At 35.3% G+C, this 22,604-nt stretch overlaps 3 protein-coding genes across 3 annotated transcripts; 2 read left to right on the plus strand and 1 right to left on the minus strand.

Moving 5' to 3' along the window:
• Positions 1–13,437: 13,437 nt before the first annotated feature.
• LOC143572622 (tyrosine decarboxylase 1-like) lies at positions 13,438–15,106 on the minus strand. Its single transcript, XM_077057730.1, has one exon. The coding sequence runs from the start codon at positions 15,068–15,070 to the stop codon at positions 13,574–13,576; it is 1,497 nt and encodes a 498-aa protein (XP_076913845.1). The 5' UTR covers positions 15,071–15,106; the 3' UTR covers positions 13,438–13,573.
• A 4,884-nt stretch (positions 15,107–19,990) lies between these two features.
• LOC143572638 (uncharacterized) lies at positions 19,991–20,359 on the plus strand. Its single transcript, XM_077057737.1, has one exon. It carries the CDS (start codon positions 19,991–19,993, stop codon positions 20,357–20,359), a length of 369 nt encoding a protein of 122 aa, XP_076913852.1.
• A 155-nt stretch (positions 20,360–20,514) lies between these two features.
• Positions 20,515–21,069, plus strand: LOC143572639 (uncharacterized). Its single transcript, XM_077057738.1, has one exon. It carries the CDS (start codon positions 20,515–20,517, stop codon positions 21,067–21,069), a length of 555 nt encoding a protein of 184 aa, XP_076913853.1.
• Positions 21,070–22,604: the final 1,535 nt, after the last annotated feature.

Below are 22,604 nucleotides of genomic sequence, written 5' to 3' on the forward strand. Positions count from 1 at the left end.
CCACCTGTCTCAGTTTGCGATTCCGAGTTGTTGACACTGTCAAATGCTTGACTTATGTCGGCTGCAGGTTCACCGTCATGCCGCTCAGATCCATCTATCTCAGATTGAGTATCTGGTTGCTGAACTTCACTGTTATGCCCCTCATGAGTATTTGACACATTTAGCACATCATCGGGTGTGGGTGTCTTGCTTTGCATATTTTTTACAAGTAATTCATCAAAAAGTTTTAGTCCTTCAATAAAGTCAGAGGATGGTTTTTGTTTGAAAGGGAAAATATCTTCGTAAAATTTTACATCTCTAGAAAAAAACGAAGTTCTTTTTTCTAGATCCCACATTTTATATCCCTTCTTTTCAACAGAATAACCAATAAAAACACATTTGATAGATCTATAATCAAATTTATTTAAAGCATTTAAATTAGCGCAAAAAGCAAGACACCCGAAGCTTCTAAGATGTAATAAAGAAGGTTTTCTTTTAAATAACAACTCATAAGGAGATTTACCAGCAAGGACAGAAGAAGGAATCCTATTGATGAGGTAAGTAGCAGTAACACACATTCATTCCACATATTGAGGGGAAGGTTGCCCTGAACATGAGAGATCTAGCAGCATTAAGTAAATGCCTATGTTTTCGCTCAACAATGTCGTTTTGTTGAGGTGTGTAAGCACACGAGGTTTGATGTATCACCTCATTTTGTTCAAAAAAATGTTCCACTTGTTTGTTGACAAACTCAGTCCCATTATCAGACCGACAAATTTTTATTTTTTTGTCAAAATGAGTTTCAATTAGTTTGAAGAAAATTATGATTTTTTGAAAGACTTCATCCTTAGATTTTAGAAGGTAAACCCATACAGCCCGAGAATGGTCATCAACAATGTTTAAAAGTATTTGTAACCTTCTCTGCTTGTCACCCTAAATGGTCCCCATAGATCCATGTGAACAAGTTCACCTAGATCATTTGATTTGTGGTCACTTAAAGTGAATACATTTCTGGTTTGCTTAGCTTGATGACACACATCACATGGGTATGTAGATTTAATGGTATTTAGAGGAAGAACATCTTTTAGGACATGTAGAACATTTTCAGCGGGGTGACCCAACCTGTTATGCCACAATTTTGTAGATAGAGCAGCAGAGTTTGCAAAAACAGAACCATCTAAGGACTCACCCTTGTTAAAAGTGTTGACAAGTACAAACCCTCGACTTCTGGCGCATAGAGTCCTGAATATAACAGTTATCTTCAGTAAACAGGCTATAAACTTTATTGTCTTTAGCCATTTTATTAACAGAAAGGAGATTAGCGGTATATTCAGGGATAAACAACACATCTTTAAGAGTAACATGATCAGATATTTTTAGGTTGCCAATTTTAGTTATGAGAGCCTTAGTTCCATTCGGATGAGAAACAGTGAGATTAAGGTCAGAAACATCAGTACAATTAACAAGGTCCTTTTCATACGTAACCATGTGTTGGTTAGCCCCGGAATCAATGACCCAGTGTTTAGAGAAGACCATGTTTTTAAAGCTATTTAGACATAAAAAAGTGTTCCAACCAATAGAGAAAAATAGCTTGCCTGACATATTAGAGATTAGACCCTCACTTCCGGACTTTTCACATATCAAGGACATGATCTTGTTAACCTGCTCATGTGTAAACGGAAAATGGTTTGTTTGGGAAACATTAGCCATCTTAGGTTTATCTTGATCATTAGATTGTTGGGCTCTTTGAATATTGGTCTTCTTTTTATAATTGGGAGGGTACCCAACAATTTCAAAGCATTTATCAATGGTGTGACCAGTAAGATTGCAGTGTGAGCATTTTAGAGGCTCCCTTTTGTTAAACCTTTTTTTTAGGATCAGGGCCTCTAGAAGCAAAGGCAGTGGCATGAGTTTTTTCAGAATGGTTGAGAGATCTATGGGATTCTTCACTGGATATCAAGGCAAATGAATTTTTGACAGTAGGAAGGGGTTCTTTGTAAGAATTTGAGTTCTTAAAGGTTGGTAAACATCATCAAGCCCCATTAAAAATTTCATAAGTTTGATTCTTTGATTAAAGTTTGATAAATTAGTAGCATCATCACATGTGCACTTAGGAAGATCAATTAACTTATCATATTGCCTCCACATAAGTTTAATTTGTGATAATAGTCAGAGATGGATGAACCATTTTGACATGTGGAGTTAATTTGTCTGTGTAAGTTATAAATTATAGACCCATTTATCTTATTGTATGTTTCTTTTAACTCAGCCCAAACTTCAGAAGCAACTTTTGAAAATATTTGCCCAACATATAGTTCTTCACTTATAGAATTAAGAATCCATGACAAAACAACAGAGTTGCCTCGTTCCCATTGCATAGCAAGGGTAGGATTGTCAGTAGATTTGACACAAGTTCCATCAATGAATCCTGTTTTATTTTTGACAAGAAGAGCTAATTCCATTGAACTCGCCCATATGGAGTAATTTTCAGTCCCAATAAGTTTAAGATTTATTATAGATAAGTTATTGGTGTCGGAAGAGTGAAGATACAAAGGATCAGCAAAATCAAGGTTGCTCATTCTATCAACAGCCTTTGGAGACCCGTCCATAACAACAGAATATAGGTGAGCACAAACAGATAATTATGATATCACAGAAACCCTAGGATGCCTATATGCACACATTACAGGGGATGTCTCTCCCTGTTTTTTCCAGCCAATACGTTGGTCCCTCTAACCCAGCCACAAATGCCTAATGCAGATAAAAAAAAATAAAACAAGGGAAATTAGAAGGATCTCACAGAGATTGATGTCATGAAGAAGATGAGGCAAAAGACTTGTGTTCTCAAATTTTGAATACAGGATCAAGAGTTTAGACTTGGGTGATTAAATCCCAGGTGAGATTTTCTTTTTTCCTTGAAGTAATTCTTTTTTTAGAGCAGAAGTCAATTTGCCAATACTACAGGCCACATGAATCTGAAAGGACAAACAAACCGAGAGCCAGATGAAAGTAATATGAATCAAACAAGAAGAATAAGGTTAAACTGAAAAAAGTTTCAATTAGGTTTCTTTTCTCCAAAAAAATTAGGGCTTGTAAATATCAAACGAATAATGATTGTCAAAGGATAGCCAGGACCAAGAGCACGAGGCTCTGATACCATGTAAAGAAATGGTTTCCTTTGACAAAACAAAATCGTTTATTGAATAAACACCTTACAAATACAAACTAGAATCAGAACATAACAGTGAAAATATGAAAGGTATTACACTAGTTGTCACACATTACTCTAGCTTCATGATGTGATGATGTTCAGACTGCAACCAACTGGATGCGGATGATCGAAGAGCAGCGGAGACGAACACAACAGCTCATGATGTAGTTGCAAGGGAGAAGGCAAAATATTTTTTTGTTCGTGCCTCTTGTCAAAAGGTGAGAAGACCTTTAAATACCCAAGCTGAAGTTGAAAAGTCCATGTAAACAGCCCTTGAAGTTTCCCAAAAATAATCAATCAATCCCTCACTACATACATGCCAAAAAGGGAGAAATAAAATTTATATTAGAATAAGTTTACCAAATATAAAAGAAATATAAAAAAGATAAATATATACCATTGAAATTGAATATTCTAACAAAACTCTTAAAAAAGATATAAGGTTCACATGAATGTTGAATGGTGTAATAAAGGTTCATATATCAAGTATCTTTTCAAATACATAAACAAAGGGCCCAATCAAGCGACTATGTATTTCGCTAACGGTGGAGAGGGTCAAAATAATGTAGACTAAACATTGATGAAATTAAAGAGTTCTATGACTGTCGATATCATGTGAGGCTTCGTGGCGTATTTTTGCTTACAATATACATTATAGAGTTCCAACGGTTATGAGACTACATTTTCACCTTCCTGGTAAGCAACAACTCATTTATGGTATAGGTGACGACATTGAAAATGTGTTGGAAAAAATAGACACTGTTTCATCTTCAATGTTCGAATTATGGATGTAATGTAACAAAAATGACTGTGCGGCACGTAAACTAACATACTCAGAATTCCCTACAAAATATGTCTAGCATCTAAGTCCAAGTGGATGGCAACGAAGAAAGTCGGGATTCTGTATTGGTAGAGTACAGGCTATATCTCCTGCTCTTGGAGAAGCGTATTTTAAAGGGTACTTATAAACAGAGTGAAAGGTCCAAGGAGTATTGAAGAAATACATACTGTTAACGGTCAGCCATACAATACTTTCATAGATGCATGTTATGCCCTTGGATTACTTGATGATGACACATAATACATTGAGGGAATTGAAGAAGCAAGTCTATCAGGTTCATGTGATTACCTACGATCATTGTGTCGCACCCCTATCTTAGGCCTGGGCATGCGACGAACAATTGGTACCACATTTGTAAATAAATCAGAGTTAGCGGATTAGAGCATTCTCAATGGGTTCTTTATCTTCATTTTTAAAATTTAACTAAAAAACATGATTTATTTTATTTATACATCATTTTCTAATAATCTCCCCCAACCCATTCTCCATTACCATCTCTATATTCTTTTGTCTTATTATCATTTTCAATATAAATTGATTTCTAATATATATTTATAGAAGAGTAGTTGGAAATGGAGTGTTGTGTCAACACTCTAAATTTGGAGGCTTCCTATATCATTTCACTAAAATTTAGAGATGGAGTTTAGAGATAGAGAATGGGTTGGAGTGATTATTTAGATGTTTTTTCTAAATTTTAGAAATGAAGATGGATATGGAGAACCCATTAAGAATGCTCTTACAACAGAAAATATATTTGCATGGATTACAATATTATATTTATATTACAAAAGACGGGATTTTAAAATACCCATGAATTGTTTACAAAAATTACTTGTTCTTATAAAACACCATTACATATTTTAAAGTTTATCAAAAGATCTGAGCTATCAAATCATCTACCATCAACTTCGATTCTTCAAGCGCGGCTAACCTTCGTTACCTGTAAAAAATGTTTGAAAATACGTCAGCAACACATGCTGGTGAATAAGCTGACGCATAAAATATTTTCTTTACTTGATTACCCATCGAGACCTAACTTAGGTCCGGCCCATCGTGGCTTAGGAATAATCAAGTTTTAAAACAAAACACAATTATAAACTTAAGGTCTACACGAACCACTCAGCAAACACCGCAGCGTTCGATATTACTTAGATACCATCAGTATACACATGATTACCCTCACTCAGACGTAACTTAGGTCCGGCCCATCGTGGCGGAGGCTCATAACCAAGTGTGGCGCAGTGTGCCCACCGACTTTTTACCACATATGCAAGGATCCAAACAAACGTACACGTAATCTCATGTAATCAATTTGTTTGAAACTTTTAATACAAGTTTATAAAGTTGGGCGTATTCACCTTTCTTTGAAAAGATCAGCTTCAATACATTGACCGGTTCTTCCTTGCTATCTCGCACCTATGGTACGAGTATAACCTTTTGTTAATACCATACCTTTAATCTGCCTTAAGACCTTTAGTCTCTTTTGTACAATCTTTACCTCGATTATATTTTCTTTATGAGCCTTTAGTTCAAAATATTTTTCTTTCTTTTATAATTTAAACTCTTAGTTTTACTTATTTACTTTTCTTAAACACTACGTTTCTTCTTTGAAGAAACGTATACTTTATTTTCTTATATATAATTCAAATAAAATTTTAAATAATAATCACATTTATTAATAAAGAATTATTAAATATTCATATTCTTTATTCTTTCTTTTATTTATTTGTTTCTCGAGGTATCGAGTACACCATTGACTTAGAGTTTAAGCCTTTTAATATTTGATTATTATTATTTTATTCGGGCATTATCCCTACCTTGTTTCGCTTATAAAACCCTAGGCACTTAGGCAGTTACTTCTTTTGAACTTCCTTGATCAACACCTTTCTTGGCACGCGAATCGAGGCACGTCGGTCTTCGTTCTTCCTTCGCACGCACTTCGAGGTGGAGCGTCGGGTCATCTCGGGATGGCTTGTACTTCAATATTACATCATCGGGTTATGGCGTGGAGATCGAGGAAACGTCAGAGTTAGGGCACGGATTACGAGGTAACGTCGTGGCACGCTTTACGAGGTTTAGAGAGATGATTTTCTAGAGAGAGAATGAGCTGTGTGAAGTTGGGTGAGTGAGAGTGAGGGATGGAACCCTCAATTTACAGACTGATTCACCAGACCATCGCAATACGCGATGATCAAAGGAATACCTCGTCGCGTACGCGACATAGGTGAGCTGAGTCACCCCTAGCCTTGTCACGTGGCAGACGCGGTGCCACGTGGTGACCTTTGTGCCACGTGGGGACACGTGGCGGGACACGTTCCCCTTGTCAGACCACGTCATCGCGATAGGCAATGTCTTTGGGCCTAAGGCTGTCGCGTATCGCGACCGGCCCAGATGACAGATTTTCTTTTTAGTCCTTTATGTTTGCAACTTGGCAATTTTGGTTCGAAGTTTTCATGATGTTACACATTGTTTGCTACAATGTTGTCTGCTGATAGTCTCTCTAGACCCGAACATGTATGGAATAGTGCATGGAAACTCATCCCGGAAGACATAATCTATAAGCAACGCAAACTTTTAAAATCTCTAGGTATATTCTATGTCTTAAATAATATTAAATGTTAAATTTTAAACTTACTAATTAAAAGTCTAGTTTGTTTAAAACTTCTACAGGGTTGCAACTGACTGAAGAACAAACAAAGAACCTTACCTTACTTGAAATCCAGAAAATACTACAACAAAAAAACACTAGCTTAACTAGGTATGAGACGATGCATTTTTCCAATGAAGAATCCTGATTTATTATCAATAATAGGTTGATCCTTGACGAACAGTCATACGATCAAGAATTTGAAAGAAAAGAATTTCAAAATCTCTTCGCTACGATCACCTCAGAACATAAAGAAATTTTTCACACAACAAAAATTTCTAAAGACTAACGGTGGCGTTTTTTTGTTTATGGTTATGGTGAAAAAGGAAAAAAGTACTTATGAAAGACATTAACTTCAACAATACGATCAGAAGATAATATTGTTTTGAATGTTGTCTAAAGCGGAATTGCATCATTATTCCACTTAACCTGAATAATGAACACATTCGAGATTTCACATTCCACTTAACCTGAATGAGGACTCCTCTTGTGTAATAGAACGAGGTTCGGATGAGGCGAATCTATTACAAAAAAACAAAATTAATAATTTGGGATGAAGCCCCAATGACCCACAAACATGCGTTTCAAGTTCTAGAGTAAACATGCAAAGATGTGTTGCGATCTAAACTACTGTTTGAAGGAAAATTTGTTGTGTTTGGAGGCGACTTCAGACAAATTATGCCAGTAATTCAAAACGGAAGCAGATAACAAATAGTAATGGCATCTCTATGTTCTTCATACTTTTGGAATGAATGTTGTGTCCTTAGATTAACAAGGAACTTAAGGTTAACAATTGGTCAACCATCTCCTGATATAAAGGAAACAAAAAAGTTTGCACAATGGTGCTAGACATCGGAGGAGGTAAAGTTGGTGGTCCTAATGACGGTACTATAAAAATAGAGATACTAACTGATTTACTTATCGAAAAATGTAATGCCCCTATCACAAAGCTAATTAAGTTTGTGTATCCAGACATTTTAAACAAGGAGCCCTAATTACTTTCAACAGAGGGCATTACTTGCACCAACAAATGAGGTCGTACATGAAATAAACGACCGTCTAATCGAAAGCTTCCAAGGTGAACCGGTTGAGTACTTAAGCTCAGATTCTGTATCGAAGTATGACTATATAAACGAAAATGCTGTCCAACATTATACTCTACTGAGCTATTAAACGGTATAAAAATAGCTGGACTACCAAACCATCGCCTTATACTAAAAGTGAGAGTGTCGGTTATGCTTTTAAAAAATATTGATCAAAAGAAAGGCTTATGCAATGGCACTAGGCTTCAGGTTATTTCTTTAGGTACCCGTGTAATTGAAGTGAAAATTCTTTCAGGAAATATCTATACCTAGAATCGCTTTAACACCTTTGACAAGAACATAGCATTCAAATTTACAAGACGATAATATCCCTTATTAGTTTGTTTCGCTATAACTATAAACAAAAACCACAGACAGTCATTAAATAGGGTTGGTTTGTACCTAAAGAACGATGTCTTCTCACATGGACAACTATAAGTCGCCTTATCAAGAGTTACAAGCAAAAAGGGTCTGCAGATACTTATTCTAGACAAATATAGAAAACAAACTAACAACACAAAAAATGCTGTCTTCAAAGAGATCTTTTCTTACTTAAACTAAATGTAAATGTAATTTTGATTTCTGGTTTTCATAAACTATTTTGAATTCATACTGTGATGTTATTGATTGATTTCTACACTAAACTCCACACTATTATGTACATTAAAAAAAATTAAACAACCCGTGTAACGCACGGGCTAAAAGCTAGTTTTGTTATAATTTCCTATATCATTTTTATATATCTGAAAAGGTAGTAGAAGTAAAACTATATAATATAGAGATGATTAATGTGTATTTTATACATATTTTGAGTTGTGAATTATTTATGCTTAAGTATTAAGTATGTAAAATTATCATGTATAATATATTAGTAGTGTTTTATTATAAAACAACTTACTCGTTATGTGAAGCTCTTCTCTTGCATCTAGTATTCCGACTTTCGAGACCTAAAAGCCTCAGAACGCCTCACGCTTTTAATATCATGGTCTTGATTCGGGTAGTTTGAACTTATAAGTACCATATGTAGTCCGTATGTCTTAGTATATAATTTGTTTAGCAATAAAATATACCATTTAATGCAAATTTTAGCCCAACCTACTCTGACACTAGCCGATATAACTTGACTCCAACCAATATATTCTATTTTCCCTCATTGACTAAGGATCCTGGATTTAATATGAGTTATAATTATCTATAAACTAGTACACACCATGGAGAAAGTTCTCAACTAGAACATATCATGGAGCAAGTTCTCAACGACACATGGTTTTTTTCTTTATGAGGGACAGAAAAACCTTTAGACTGAACGTGGAGCAAGTTCTCAATAACATTCATTTCAAATTTAAACGTTTTATTCATATGCTGGGACTAGAATAAAAATTTAATAAATAACGTTCAAATCGGTCATTGGTTTGATTTCACCATTAATTTTTTTCATTTACTTTTGGCCGGTCGTTTACACTTTTCAAATGTTTGTTTCAGTTTTCGACGACAAAAACCGGTTAATAACGATTTAACCCACGGTTTAATTTAAAAACATCAAAATCAAACCAGATCGCAAATGCCTCTACATAAAATGTTATTTTTTTAAAATTTAAAAAACTATAACAATATGATAGTCAAATTAAAGAGAAAAACATGCTCGTTTTTATTGTGTAATTTCTTTAAAAAAATATTAGCGCATTAAAGTTATTAATGTTTAAAAATCACGAGGGAAGTTGAGTTAAAAATGAAAATAAAAGTCACAAAAGAGTGAAAGATCAAGGATCATAGTTGTAACAAATTTTAAAATTTACAAAAATTAAGTAAAGTGAAGGGGTTAATGTTGTAAATATTACTTAAGTAACCGCATTTAACTTTTTAGTGGACAAGTTTGCCCATGCTCTAGATGTATTAAAGGTTGTACCATATCTTGAATAATTTATAAATCCCTTAAATCTAAAGTGTCTTAATTTGCTCTTCTTTCATACATTATATATAGTATAGATAAATAATGATGGTTAGTATCTATATACCAGCATACACAACTAAAAAAAATAAATTAAATAATGATGATTAGGGTTGTGCATCAATCATATTATCTATATAGATAAATATCAAATTTTGGTGTCATAACTTTTTTTAGAAACCTACTATTTTAGTATTTATAATTTTAGTTTCATCAATGAAATAAATTTGTTAGTGAAGGTGTGTTGGCTAAAGTGTCTTTTTGCTAACTTTCTTTGTGTTGAGTTGCCAAGGTTCAAACCTTGGTTCCTTCATATGGATATTTTTTTCTTTTTCTTATCTTAAATTGTTTTAATTTTGGTGGGTTATAACATCACTTTTTTTGCCTTTCAATTTATATTCTTTTTTGAAAGTTTTTTAAAGTATAATAATTTGAGGAAATTTTGTTTTAGATTTAGTTTCGGTATCGTAACAAATTTAAGCCCCGCCAACTAAAAGGGCAACGCCTTGTATAAGATAAATATTGAACGGTGGTGCCACGGAATTTACCTTTGCAATCTTACATGCACTTAAAATGCCATAATACCTGACCTAAAACAATGACATATCGCTTGTATGGATGGTTATTGCTAGGAAGATAAACATTACCTTTAATTCAATCACCCTGTGTTCGAGTCTTTGTTGTGATATCTTTTTGCAGCAAAAAGCAATTTGTTTGATCTTTCTTAGATAATTAGGTGGAGAAGTAATTTCCTGAGGCGTGGCCGAGACACGTTTCGGTATCACTTACTATTTTGATTATGTTTTACTTTGTTGCCCATTTTGATATACTTTGTGTTTGTTCTTTTTCAATAACAATTATAACCGAAACCAACTGAACTCGCTTTGACTCCCCATCACAACGCCCATGTTATATCAACTGAATAAATGTCGTTTTAAGTATGTTATTTTTTTTGTATCATATGTTGTATGAATTCTTTTTTGTTTTAGTTTCGCCATAGTAATATTGAACGTAACTGAAACCAACCGAATTCGCGTCACAACTCCCGGTTTTACCGATCAAATAACCAGTGATTCAAGTATGTTTATTTATGGTTTTTTTTGTTTTGGTTTCAGTATCATAACAAACGTAACCAAAAATATTGACAAGTGAATCATGAGTTTTTTAAAATTTTTAATTTTAGTGCTTTCTGTTTTTAGTTTTTTAAGTAATTTGATGTCTTTTTTGCTTTATATATGTAAATATTTTGTCTTTCTTTTCTTTTTAGTTCCGGCGCCTTAACAAAAAAAATTGAAACCGACCTAATTCGTATTGACTCGCTGTCATCAAACACGGTTTATTGCTCGAATAAATATCCTTTTAAATATGTTATTGTTTTGTATCATAAGTTATACGAGTATCATGGGTGTTTACTAATTTAATTTTCAGGTTTAGTGCCAGTACTGTAACGAAACAAACCGATACCAACTGTATTTTGTCGTTTTGATCATAATTGTACGTGTGGCGATACTGTTTTAGTTGCACACAGATGTATTTTTGGATTTATTGTTGTTGCCTTTACGAACTTAAATGATACCAACCGAACTTGTGAAATTGCTCTATCGCCGCAACGCGGCGGTACTCAACTAGTTATCAATTATTATCTAACATAATTTACAAGTTTGGTGCCGCTAAGTCGCCATTGGGCCACTTGGCGGCACCTTACTTGTCCACACCATTTTGTTTTTTGTTTTTGCTTTTGTTTTTCGTTTTGTTAGTGTGACGAAAACTGACCCAATTTGCATAGACTCAATGTCCGAGACCGGCAACGCTTAGTTTTACCAACACCCGAGTTTACCGACCGAAACCACCCGACTGGTCCACTCAATTTTATATATATTTTTTTTCCTTTTTTAGCCCTGATACAGTAACATACATAGCCGAAACCGACCGAATTCGTATCCGGTTACCGCCTCAATGCCCGGACTGACAACTCTTGAGTTTTACCACCGTTCGGGTAAACTGACCAAACAAACTTCGTTTTAAATAACTTATTCTTTTTATATGTTAATTTGACAAAAATATATTTTTTGGACGCTAAGGTTTTACCAATGGTGTCTATATCGTAAAGAACGTAAACGAAATTAATTGAATTCACATCAACTTACCGACGTAACGCTAGGGTTTTACCAAAACCCAGGTTTCAACGTTGAGGTTTTTTCTAATCGCCCCGGTGCAACACGCAGAGTGAAAATCTAGTATAGTATAATTAAGAAGTTTGGTGTCACAATTTTTTTTGAATATTATATTTTTTTGTTTTGTTTTTTATAAACCATTTTGATGTTTAACAAATTGAGATATCTTTGTGCGTTGGTTGTTGCTAGGATTGTTAATTCTTAGGAAAATGAGGGAAGTCATTGGCATCTAGGTTCGAGGCATGCTTGAAGCACACTAAAACAACAATCTTTTCTTTAAACATGGTTTTTTTGTTTTATGTTGTTTTTTAGTTATTTTATGTGTTCTTTTTAATATGCTAACATGAATAAGAGTTTTGGTTACGCAAGTACTTCATTTGGCTACTTGTGTTGCGTGTTTATATAAATAACAGTCTGGCGGCATCTTATTGGTGAGAACAATTTTTAAATTTGTTTTAGTTCAAATGTAACGAAAACTGATTGAATGCCAATTTTGTAACAAATGTGACGGAAACCGGCCGGATTCACATAGACTCACGCCTTTTGTTTTAGTTCAGAAACCAAAATAAACTTGACGAAAAACCGACCAAATTTGGGTAGACGCCACATCGTCGGGGATCGATAACGGTCTTGTTTACCAACACTCGAGTTTTGTCAACCAACGCCACCCCATCGGGCCACCTCATTTTTTTATTTTTATTTTTATTTATGGATTTAGTTCCGGTACAATATCGCATGTAACCGATACGACCTAATTCACTTTGACTTACCGCCTCAACGCTTAGGTTTTACCACCGCCCGAATTTTACCAACCTGCTCCGGCGCAACGCGCCGGGTTAAACCCTGGTAGATATATAAAGGAGAAGTTTGGTACCGCTAACTAAGTGGCGACACCAAACTTCTACATACCACTTTGATTTTTTTTTTGTATTGGTAGTATTGCGAACATAATGAAAACCGACATAACGTCAATTTTTGTTCATGTAACGAAAACAGACTGAATTCGTGTAAACTCACTGCATCAACGTCCGGGACTGGAAATGCTAGGTTTTTTATGCCATTTGGTTTTTTTGTTTTATTTCCGGTACCATAATAAAAGTAACGAAAACCGACCGGATGCCAGTTTTCTTTTTTATTTTTTGTTTTAGTGCCTGAACCATAACGAATGAGAAGAAACCGACCAAATTCGCATAATGTCACTGCCTTTTGTTTTAGTTCCAGTACCACCGTAACGAAAACCGATCAACTGTCATTTTTGTTTTAGTTCTGGTATCGTAAGAAACCAACTGGATTCACGTCGACTAATCATCTCAACGCTCGAGACTGACAACGCTTGAGTTTTACCACCACCAGATTTTACCGACTTGCCCGACGCAACACGCTGGGTAAATTCCTAGTTTACTATATTAATCTGTTATGTGTAAATGAAAAGCATTTAATTTTGGTTAAACTCATGTGTTCGGTTCATTTATGGTTTGTTTAATCAGAAACCTACATTTTTGGATTCTTATATGTTGTTCACAACTTTTGGATCATTACGTGATAATTCGACACATGATTATTTGAACGACAAAATCACATTATTTTATATATATTCAATACTAGATCCATTTGAAAAACACTACACGAAAAGCAAGAGAATTTGAGTACAAATTACTGTAGTGGTGCAACTTATTTAATATTGGCATATATTAGGTAATAGCTAGCAAACGACTTGCATGCTCTTGCACCATGTCCCATAGCATATTAACATGCTTCTCCTCAACAAGGGTTGCACCAATTGCAACCCGAATCACGTAGACTCCTATCACCGCATGCGTCATGTAAACTAAACCCGACCCATTTAACGATTCCAAGAGAGACTGCGTCAAACGATTAGAATCTTCATCGCTACTATCGTTAGCCAAAGGCGACACCCTAAAACACACGGTCGCAAAGTTTCTAGGAACCACAACTTCAAATCTCTTGTCAGTTAACAAAAGTGCTTCAAAATGCTCAGCCAATTTCACATGTTTCCTTATAATTTCTCGTAGGCCGGTCACTCCATAGCTTCTTATCACCATCCATAACTTCATGGCTCTAAACCGACGACTAAGCGCAATCTGCCAGTCTTTGTAGTCCACCACTTCCTTAGTATCACTTGCATTATTCTTCAACAGTTCAGGATCACTAGAAAGAGCCTTTGTAAGATCGGTTCGATCTTTAACCCAAAGACAACAACAATCTAAAGTGGTCAAGAACCATTTGTGCGGGTTAAAACTGAAGGAGCTTGCGCCTTCTACCCCATCAAGAAAGTGACGAAACTCTGGGCATATGCATGCGCTTCCCGCGTAAGCAGCATCCACATGAACCCACATATGGAATCGTTTCGCAATCTCACTCAAGCTATACAACGGATCCACTGCCGTCGTTGGTGTTGTCCCTAATGTGAGACACACGTATAGTGGGATCAAACCGGCTTTAACATCCGCTTCAATCGCCTTTAATAATGCATCCGGAGACAATTGAAAATTCATGGACTTCTTCGTTTGGACTGTTCGAACGTTGTTCGGACTAATGCCAACAACTTGACAAGATTTTTGAAGAGAAAAATGTGTCTGGTCAGAGCAATAAACAACAAGCTTACACAAAGCTTCTCTTGTTGTCCCAAATTGATTTAACTTATTCTCTCTAGCAGCAATGAGTGTGCACACAAAGCTTTCACATGTACTCCCATGAATGACACCCCCTCCACCACTCGAAAACGAGAACGATTTAGGAAGTTGAAGAAGCTTCAAAAGCCACTCCATGACAACCATCTCGAGCTCGGTGGCAGCAGGAGAAGCCAACCAGTTAAACCCTACGGTGTTAAACCCGCTAAGAAGCATTTCGCCTAGAAAGTTTCCGGTGCTTCCATTCGACTGGAAATAACCGAAGAAACCCGGACTTTGCCAATGGGTTATGCCTGGAATGATATGTTTTTGAACATCTTGCAGTATGGCTTCAATGGGGTCGGGTTGCGATGGCGCTGATTCGGGCATTGTTTTTGTGAGATAGCCGGGTTCGACTTGGCTACACACGGGATATTTTTCGATGTTGGAGTAGTAATCGGCTAAGAAATCAACCACCAAATGGGCTTGTCTCCTGAACTCCTCAGGGTCTAAAGGGTTCGTCATGCTAATTGCTTCAACAACATTGCAGCTACCCATTTTGTTACAAGGTAAATAAATATTAATATTATTTGTGTTTATTATATTTTATATGAGACATAGGGCTTTTATATAGACAATCGGATTCATGTATTTACAATTTTAATAAATGCCACACGGTTTTATCAGCAAGGCCAAACTCACTAGCTACCACACAATTTCAAAGAAGTTTTCATCTTTCATATTTTTGGACACGTTTTTTTTAGTGATACATATTAAAAACATGACTAACTAGTATATAGAAATGTCGGCCGGTTTTATTATTAGACAATCCGTGGGGTATATATTTGAAGACGTTTTCAGCCAAAGTTTTTGATTTGGCGTTTTGTATATAATGTTCATGGCTAAGCGTTTCGTGATAGAGAGGTAGAGAGAGAAGGAGGGGAAAGAAGTTTCTTCTAGACAGTTTCTCACTATACCTTATTTTTGCAAAAGGTTGAAAAAACTTACTGGACGCCACATGACGAAACATATCATGGTCTTTTATATTTAAAGGTATATTTCATTTTTTAATCCCCAATAGGGAGCGAGAAAAAGTGTTAGATATGCTCTAGCAAACATGTAGAGGAAACTAAAATAATAGAAAATTCATTGTGAAGTCATAATTTGTTTCAAATGTAAACAAGTATTGGTATACTTAATTATAATAAAACAGGTATTCGAAAAAATCAATCAATTTTTAATAGATTTTATAATGGTTTTTTAGAGTTTTAGCTGGCCATATACGAGTCAACCATTTAATTACTCGATTGTTGATCACCCAAGATTTTCTTAACTTGGTAAAGATAAATTTATATTTGTTGTATTGGAAAAGCGAAAATCAAATAAGAGAATGAGTATTGAATTCAATTAACCACTATAATTTATTCTTTCTAAATGATTATTAAGGGTTAATTATCTTTTCGTGACAGTCATTATCTCAAGAACCTCATTATAGTTTTAACGCTTGCAAGTGCGAGGCATCATTAATTATACGTGACTCAGCCAAACCCAGGCCGAAACTTCTAATGGCGCGCGATTTAATCCGATTTAACACATCTACTATGTGTATACGCCAAACAAAATTATTATTACAGCAAAATGAATTTTGGGATCAAACTCGTAACAAAAGTTCTCGTGGTCAGGATAAAACCCAAACTAATAACAATGCATAGATAATAAGAAAACTCGATCTGGTCATATAAAGAATCCTTAGATCTAATACCACCCAAACTTTTTTGAGCCTTTCTTTTCTTCTAACAAACTAATAGTTGGAGGATATTGATAGAAGTATGATTACGTGAGAAGAGAAAAAATGAATGAGTGAATATTATTAAAACGTTTGCCTTGTTTATATATTGGTTTAAAGTTAATTAACTTTCGTTTAACTGATTTTAAATTTCATCACAGCCAAGGAAGGTAGGGATATTAGCTTAGAGGCCGGAGATGGAACGGATACCGGTTTCAATCACCTTAGCGAGGTGCAACGTAGTAATTGAATGGTATGGTGTCCGGTGTGTAGGGAAGCGAACGAAACCGCGAAACATTTGTTGGTATCTTGCAAGTTTGCTCAAGCGGTATGCCATGGTTATTCAAGCGGCTTTTTCTACACGCGATATCTTGGAGTTACACATATCTTGGAGTTTGTTTAATGGTTGTTTGGTGACTTTAGAAGACAAGGAATGAAGTCGTTTTTTAGAGAAAACTGGCACATGTTAGGAATGTTTTAGGTGATATCAAGACGTTGAGCTTTTTGTGGATTAGTAATAGATCGAGGAATTCAAATTTTACTTAAGAAAGGTGGAGAACGTTTGATGTTTAATTGTATTATTTGTGGTAGAACTGAGAGTGTATTGGTTTGATGTTATACTTTTGCTAAACTAGCAACTTGCTGGTTTGGTTTTTGGCTAATAAACCTCTTGTTTGATCGTTCAAAAAAATCCATCACACTATTCCAAACCTTATCAATAGTTTTTATTGTTTTTTGGATTTACCGGGTATAATTATGGTTGATTTTAAGTATGTGAGAATATGTCACACAGGTAAAATTAATTAATTATAGCCAAGGTTGTAACTTAAGTGTTACTGTTTTCACATTGGTGTCCATACGTATATATACTTGGTTTGTATGGCACTAGACGTGCACAAATCGGGTAGTTTTAAAACCTGGGAACCGGGTATTTTTAGATCGGGTACAAAATGGGACGGTTTCAATCAAGAACCGGGTAGCGACCGGACCCGACCCGGTGGAGTAATATGGGAACCCGGTTCCAGTAGGGTACGAACCGGGTCCGGTTTATACCCAAAAAACCGGGTACACCGGGTTTTTTGAATTTTAAACAAAACTAACCGTTAGGAACCGGTTTTTAACCATATATAACTTACACACATACTATAAATAGCTAGGTGGTGTGTAGAAATTGGTAAACCACTTTTAAAACTCTAAAACACACTTTAAATCACAATTAAGCTTAAACCGGCAATCAATGGCAAGTAACGAGGATGTTGTTATGGTCATCGACACACCACGATGCCCCGAGGTTTGGGTTCATTATGATTTGTGTGTCATGACCGACTCACAAGAGATGCCGCAGTGCAAGTATTATTCAAAGTTTTTTAAAGCGGAGTCAAGCTCCACGCTACGAAAGCATACCAATAAGTATTGTCGTAAGAAAAAAAGTTTGGATGCCAAGAAAGTGGAAGCGGGAGAGTCGTTCGGCTCTACAACTCAAGCACCTACCACTGCCGGTAACAACGCTTAATTGTTGTAGAGCATGGGAATAAAACAACGAACCTTGTTTGTTATTTTAAGTTGTTATCTTACTACTCTAATAAAAGGCTACTAAATTTTGTCACTTGTCAACCTCTCACCACTCCTCACATATTTTTACCCCTATTCACTAATTTAACCCATATTCACAAAAATGGTATTATTTCGGATCAACCCACCCAACTAATATTATCCAGATCCGGATATTATTCTATCCATTTGTTTCCCCTTCCAAATAAAAAAAACCCTACGTTACAGACCCTAAATCAGGTGTCGTGACCCCTCCGCTATCAATCTGCCATTACTTCGTTGCCTTCTCCCTTATCTGATTAAACCTACGAGACCATTCATCTCCACCGCTGCTATCGCTTATCTCCGCCGTTGCTTTACCCAAATCATTCAAGATACATTTGGTCAAAATATATAGTTGAATATCAAATAAAATTTACACACCATTATTTTTTATGGTACTTGGTTATTAAGAAACACATATCCGTTAATACTCGATATGCACACCACTAATTTTTATATAATTTTTATTTAACATATTATATATGTTTTTATAATAGTTATTAAATACATGAAAATAAACAGTAAAATAAGTAAATAGTTTATATTGTTTATACAATCGAATTTCAAAAGCGTGGTTTGCCTCATGCCATATGTGCTTATTTATTCACGCCGATCATAAGCTTCCCGATGTAGAACACGTTGATCCTTTTATTTATGCGGAGATTCCTGATAAGAATGAAGACCCTTAATTACATAACCTTTTGAGTGAATTGATGATTCACGGTCCATGTGGTGCCCATAATCCGACTTGCTCGTGCATGTTTGACAACAAATGTTCAAAAAATTTCCCAAAGAACTTTCATGAGACAACATTAGTCGATTCACAAGGTTATCCCCTGTATAGAAGACGCGATTTTGATCAATTTGTTCAAAAAGAAGACATTCAATTAGATAACAAACGTGTGGTCCCCTACAACAAGTACCTATTAAGACGATATCAAGCACACATTAATGTTGAATGGTGCAATCAGGCATCATCTATGAAGTATATGTTTAAATACATAAACACAGGACCTGATCGAGCTACTGTTTATTTTTCCAAAAACAACACACAAGCAAACGTGGAACAACCAGAAGTTGATGAGATCAAACAATTTTATGATTGTCGGTATTTATCTGCTTATGAGGCAGCCTGACGTATTTTCGGCTATGATGTCCATTACAAAATGCCTTCTGGTTACCCGACTACCTTTCCATCTTCCAGGACAACAACATGTAGTTTATGGTGCGGACGATGATCTTGATAATTTCTTGGACAAAGTTGAAAGTGTCTCCTCTTCCATATTTACTGCTTGGATGAAGTGCAACCAAAAGTATGCTAACGCGCGTAAAATGTCTTATGTTGAATTACCTACGTAATTTGTTTGGCATGCTCAACCCCGTCGTTGGGAACCAAGAAAATCAGGATTTTCCATAGGAAGAATTTATGTCGTGTCTCCTGCTTCTAGGGAAGCATACTTCTTACGAATTCTTTTGAGCATAGTTAAAGGTCTAAAATCGTTCGAATAAATCTGTACTGTTAACGGTCGTCTTCAACCTTCATTTAGAGACGTGTGTTACTCTTTTGGATTGTTAGAAGACGATTGAGGAAATTGAAGAGGCAAGCCATTCATCGTTGGGTCATGGAATACGCACGTTGGTCGCTACAATGTTGTCAACTGATAGCCTTTCTAGACCAGAGCATGTCTTAATAAATACTTGAAAATGGCATTCTGATGACATTCTTTACAACCAACGGTGTCTTTTAAAGTCACCAGGTATTAATATTTTGGAAGTCAGTTTTACAATCTTTATATTTATATATAGTCATTAATATTACCAAATTAATTTTTTATTCAATTTTCACAAAGTTATCGCTACATGAAGATCAAATCAAGAACCTCACTTTATTTGAGATTGAAAAAAATCTTGTTGTGTAACAACTCAAGCTTAAGAAAATATCAAACCATGCATTTCCCCGATGCCGAGTATATATCTATTGCATATAATAGTTTGATTCACGAAAAGTACCATACGATCATAACTTGCTTTTAGTAGAGTTCCAAACTCTATTTAATTCAATTACTCATGAGGAGAAAACTGTTTTTGATCGTATAATGATGGTTGTTCAACGGAATAAAGGGGGTGTGTTCTTCATATATGGTTACGGTGGAACATGTAAAACATATTTATGGAAGACCATATCAACTGCCATAAGATCTAAAGGCAAAATCATCCTAACTGTTGCTTCAAGTGGAATTGCTTCGTTATTGTTAACCGGAGGTCGCACAACACATTCCAAGTTTCGTATTTTGAAAAATCTGAATGAGGATTCTACTTGCTACATGGATCCAGGCACAAATGAGGCACAATTATTAGAAAAAACCAAATTAATAATTTGGGACGAAGCTCCAATGGCTCACAAACATGGCTTTCAAGCTCTTGACGTGTCTTTAAAAGATGTTTTATCTTCTAATTTGCGATTTTGAGGAAAAGTTGTTGTATTTGGAGGAGACTTTTGACAAATCCTACCTATAGTTCAAAAGGGCACTAGACAAGAGATAGTAAACGCCTCTCTATGTTCTTCTTACATTTGGAGTGAATGCAATGTCTTGAGATTAATAAAAAAAAACTAAGGTTAACTATGGGTACGCCATCATCTGATGTTGAAGAAACCAAATTGTTTGCGAAATGGATTTTAGATATAGGTGAAGGTAATATTGGCGGTCCTAATGATGGTGGTGCAACGATAGACTTACCTGACTATCTAGTTATAAAAGATTTTGTTGATCCTATATCAAAACTTTTTGACTTTGTATATCCTGATATTCTACAGAATTACGAGAACCAACATTACTTTCATGATAGAGCCATACTTGCACCAACAAACGAAATTGTTTATGAAATTAATAATAGTTTGCTCAAGTTTTTTCCAGGTGATGAAGTTGAGTACTTAAGTTCAGATACCATATGTAGTTCTGAATATATCAATGACACTCTTGATACAACTTTGTACTCACCTGAACTGCTTAATGGTCTAATAATATCTGGACTACCAAACCACAAGCTTGTGCTAAAGGTTGGTGTTCCTTTTATGCTCTTTAGAAATCATAACCAGAAAGAAGGCTTATGTAACGATACCCGACTACATATTATATCTTTAGGTACTCGTGTGGTTGAAGGAAAAATTATTTCTTGAACTAGCATTGGTCATAGATTTTTGATCCATAGATCGCCACTGACTCTATCAGACAACAAAATAGCATACAAATTTCAAAGACGACAATTTTCCCTTGCAGTATGTTTCGCAATGACGATAAACAAAACCAAGGTCAATCATTATATAGGGCTGGTTTGTACTTAAAATAACCCGTGTTCTCTCATGGACAACTATACGCCGCCTTGTCAAGAGTTACAAGCAGGTATGGGCTAAAGATTCTGATTCTTGATAAACAAGGTAATCTGACTAATACAACCACAAATGTTGTGTACAAGGAAATTTTTCTTATTTGTAAAATACTTGGGTAAATTTTCTTTTGTAATTCATGTAATTTTGATGTAAGTTATAATTGTATTAACAATATATGATAATTGTGTTATTGATTGTATTTTGCATAATTTTTAAATATTAAAATTTTCATTAATTGCCCGTGTAATACACAGGCCTCAAACTAGTATTTAATATTGTTATGTTTTAAAATTTTTGTAATATGTTGTGTTTTTATAATAAAATGTTTGTCATCATTGTAATCAAGTGAAAGAATAATAAAAAATAAAGCATGACTAATGAGAAATAAAACATGACTAATAATAAACAAAGCAAAACTAAAAAATTACTTGAAATTTGATCGACTGGTTCGTGTTACAAATTAAGTTACTAAAACAAATAAAAATTACAAGTCTTCAAACTCTTCTTTTTAGTCTTCGTCCTCATCTTTTTCACCACCCGACATCCTGGAAGAAAGCCCTTCTTCCACCTCCTCATCATGAATTGGGTGCTCTAGTGGTATATATTTTGTCTTCAGAGTTTTTCTTGTGTTGTATACAATCCACCGCATCCAAATGCTCCTTTAGGCAAATGCACACCTCTAGAGACTCGGAGTTAGTTTTGTTCTTCGCATCGATAATACCCTTCCACTAAGAGAAAAAACCGATTCCGAAGCTACCGTTGAAGCTTGTATGCTAAGCAAGTCACGAGTCATGGCGGATAGAATAGGAAATTAGTTTTGCTTTCCTTTCCACCAAGCCAAACTATCAATGTTGCGAATTTCATCGACCGTTGCACCCTCAACATAGTTTGCTCCACTATATCGATCAATTTCACGTGTTAGTGTGTTTCCCCTTTGCCGCTTAGTCGCCAACTCACGAACAACATTCATCAAATTTATAAGTTTTTCCTTGCACGGCTTAGTTTTTGTTGTTTGCCTCCCAAAGGACGACCTTGAGCTTGGACCATAAAGTTGAAAATAATGATCATAAGTTCTTGAAGGGATCTGTTGAAATTATCCTTCGCTTCCATCGACAACCTTGGGCCGATCTTGTGCATACCCATGTTGTCATATATTTCCTTGATCAATTTATCAACCTCGTTAACATTCCAATAGGGGTTTAAAGCGCCAGCACAAGTAAACATCGGCGGTATGTTTTCATATTATTTTAGGAACTTTTCCTTCATTACCTTAACAATATCATTGAAAAGTTCGTTCTTCTCCTTAAACTCTCTAAAATTCAAGG

The sequence above is a fragment of the Bidens hawaiensis genome, unplaced genomic scaffold (genome assembly GCF_021521415.1).
Source record: "Bidens hawaiensis isolate Kalapana, Puna unplaced genomic scaffold, B.hawaiensis_p1.1 tig00025981_1, whole genome shotgun sequence".
Classification (NCBI taxonomy): Eukaryota; Viridiplantae; Streptophyta; class Magnoliopsida; order Asterales; family Asteraceae; genus Bidens; species Bidens hawaiensis.

What these genes read in the sequence shown, in the direction of transcription:
- LOC143572622 (XM_077057730.1), bottom strand. Translation starts at nt 15,070, where the DNA reads ATGGGTAGCTGCAATGTTGTTGAAGCAATTAGCATGACGAACCCTTTA.
- LOC143572638 (XM_077057737.1), top strand. Translation starts at nt 19,991, where the DNA reads ATGGTTGTTCAACGGAATAAAGGGGGTGTGTTCTTCATATATGGTTAC.
- LOC143572639 (XM_077057738.1), top strand. Translation starts at nt 20,515, where the DNA reads ATGGGTACGCCATCATCTGATGTTGAAGAAACCAAATTGTTTGCGAAA.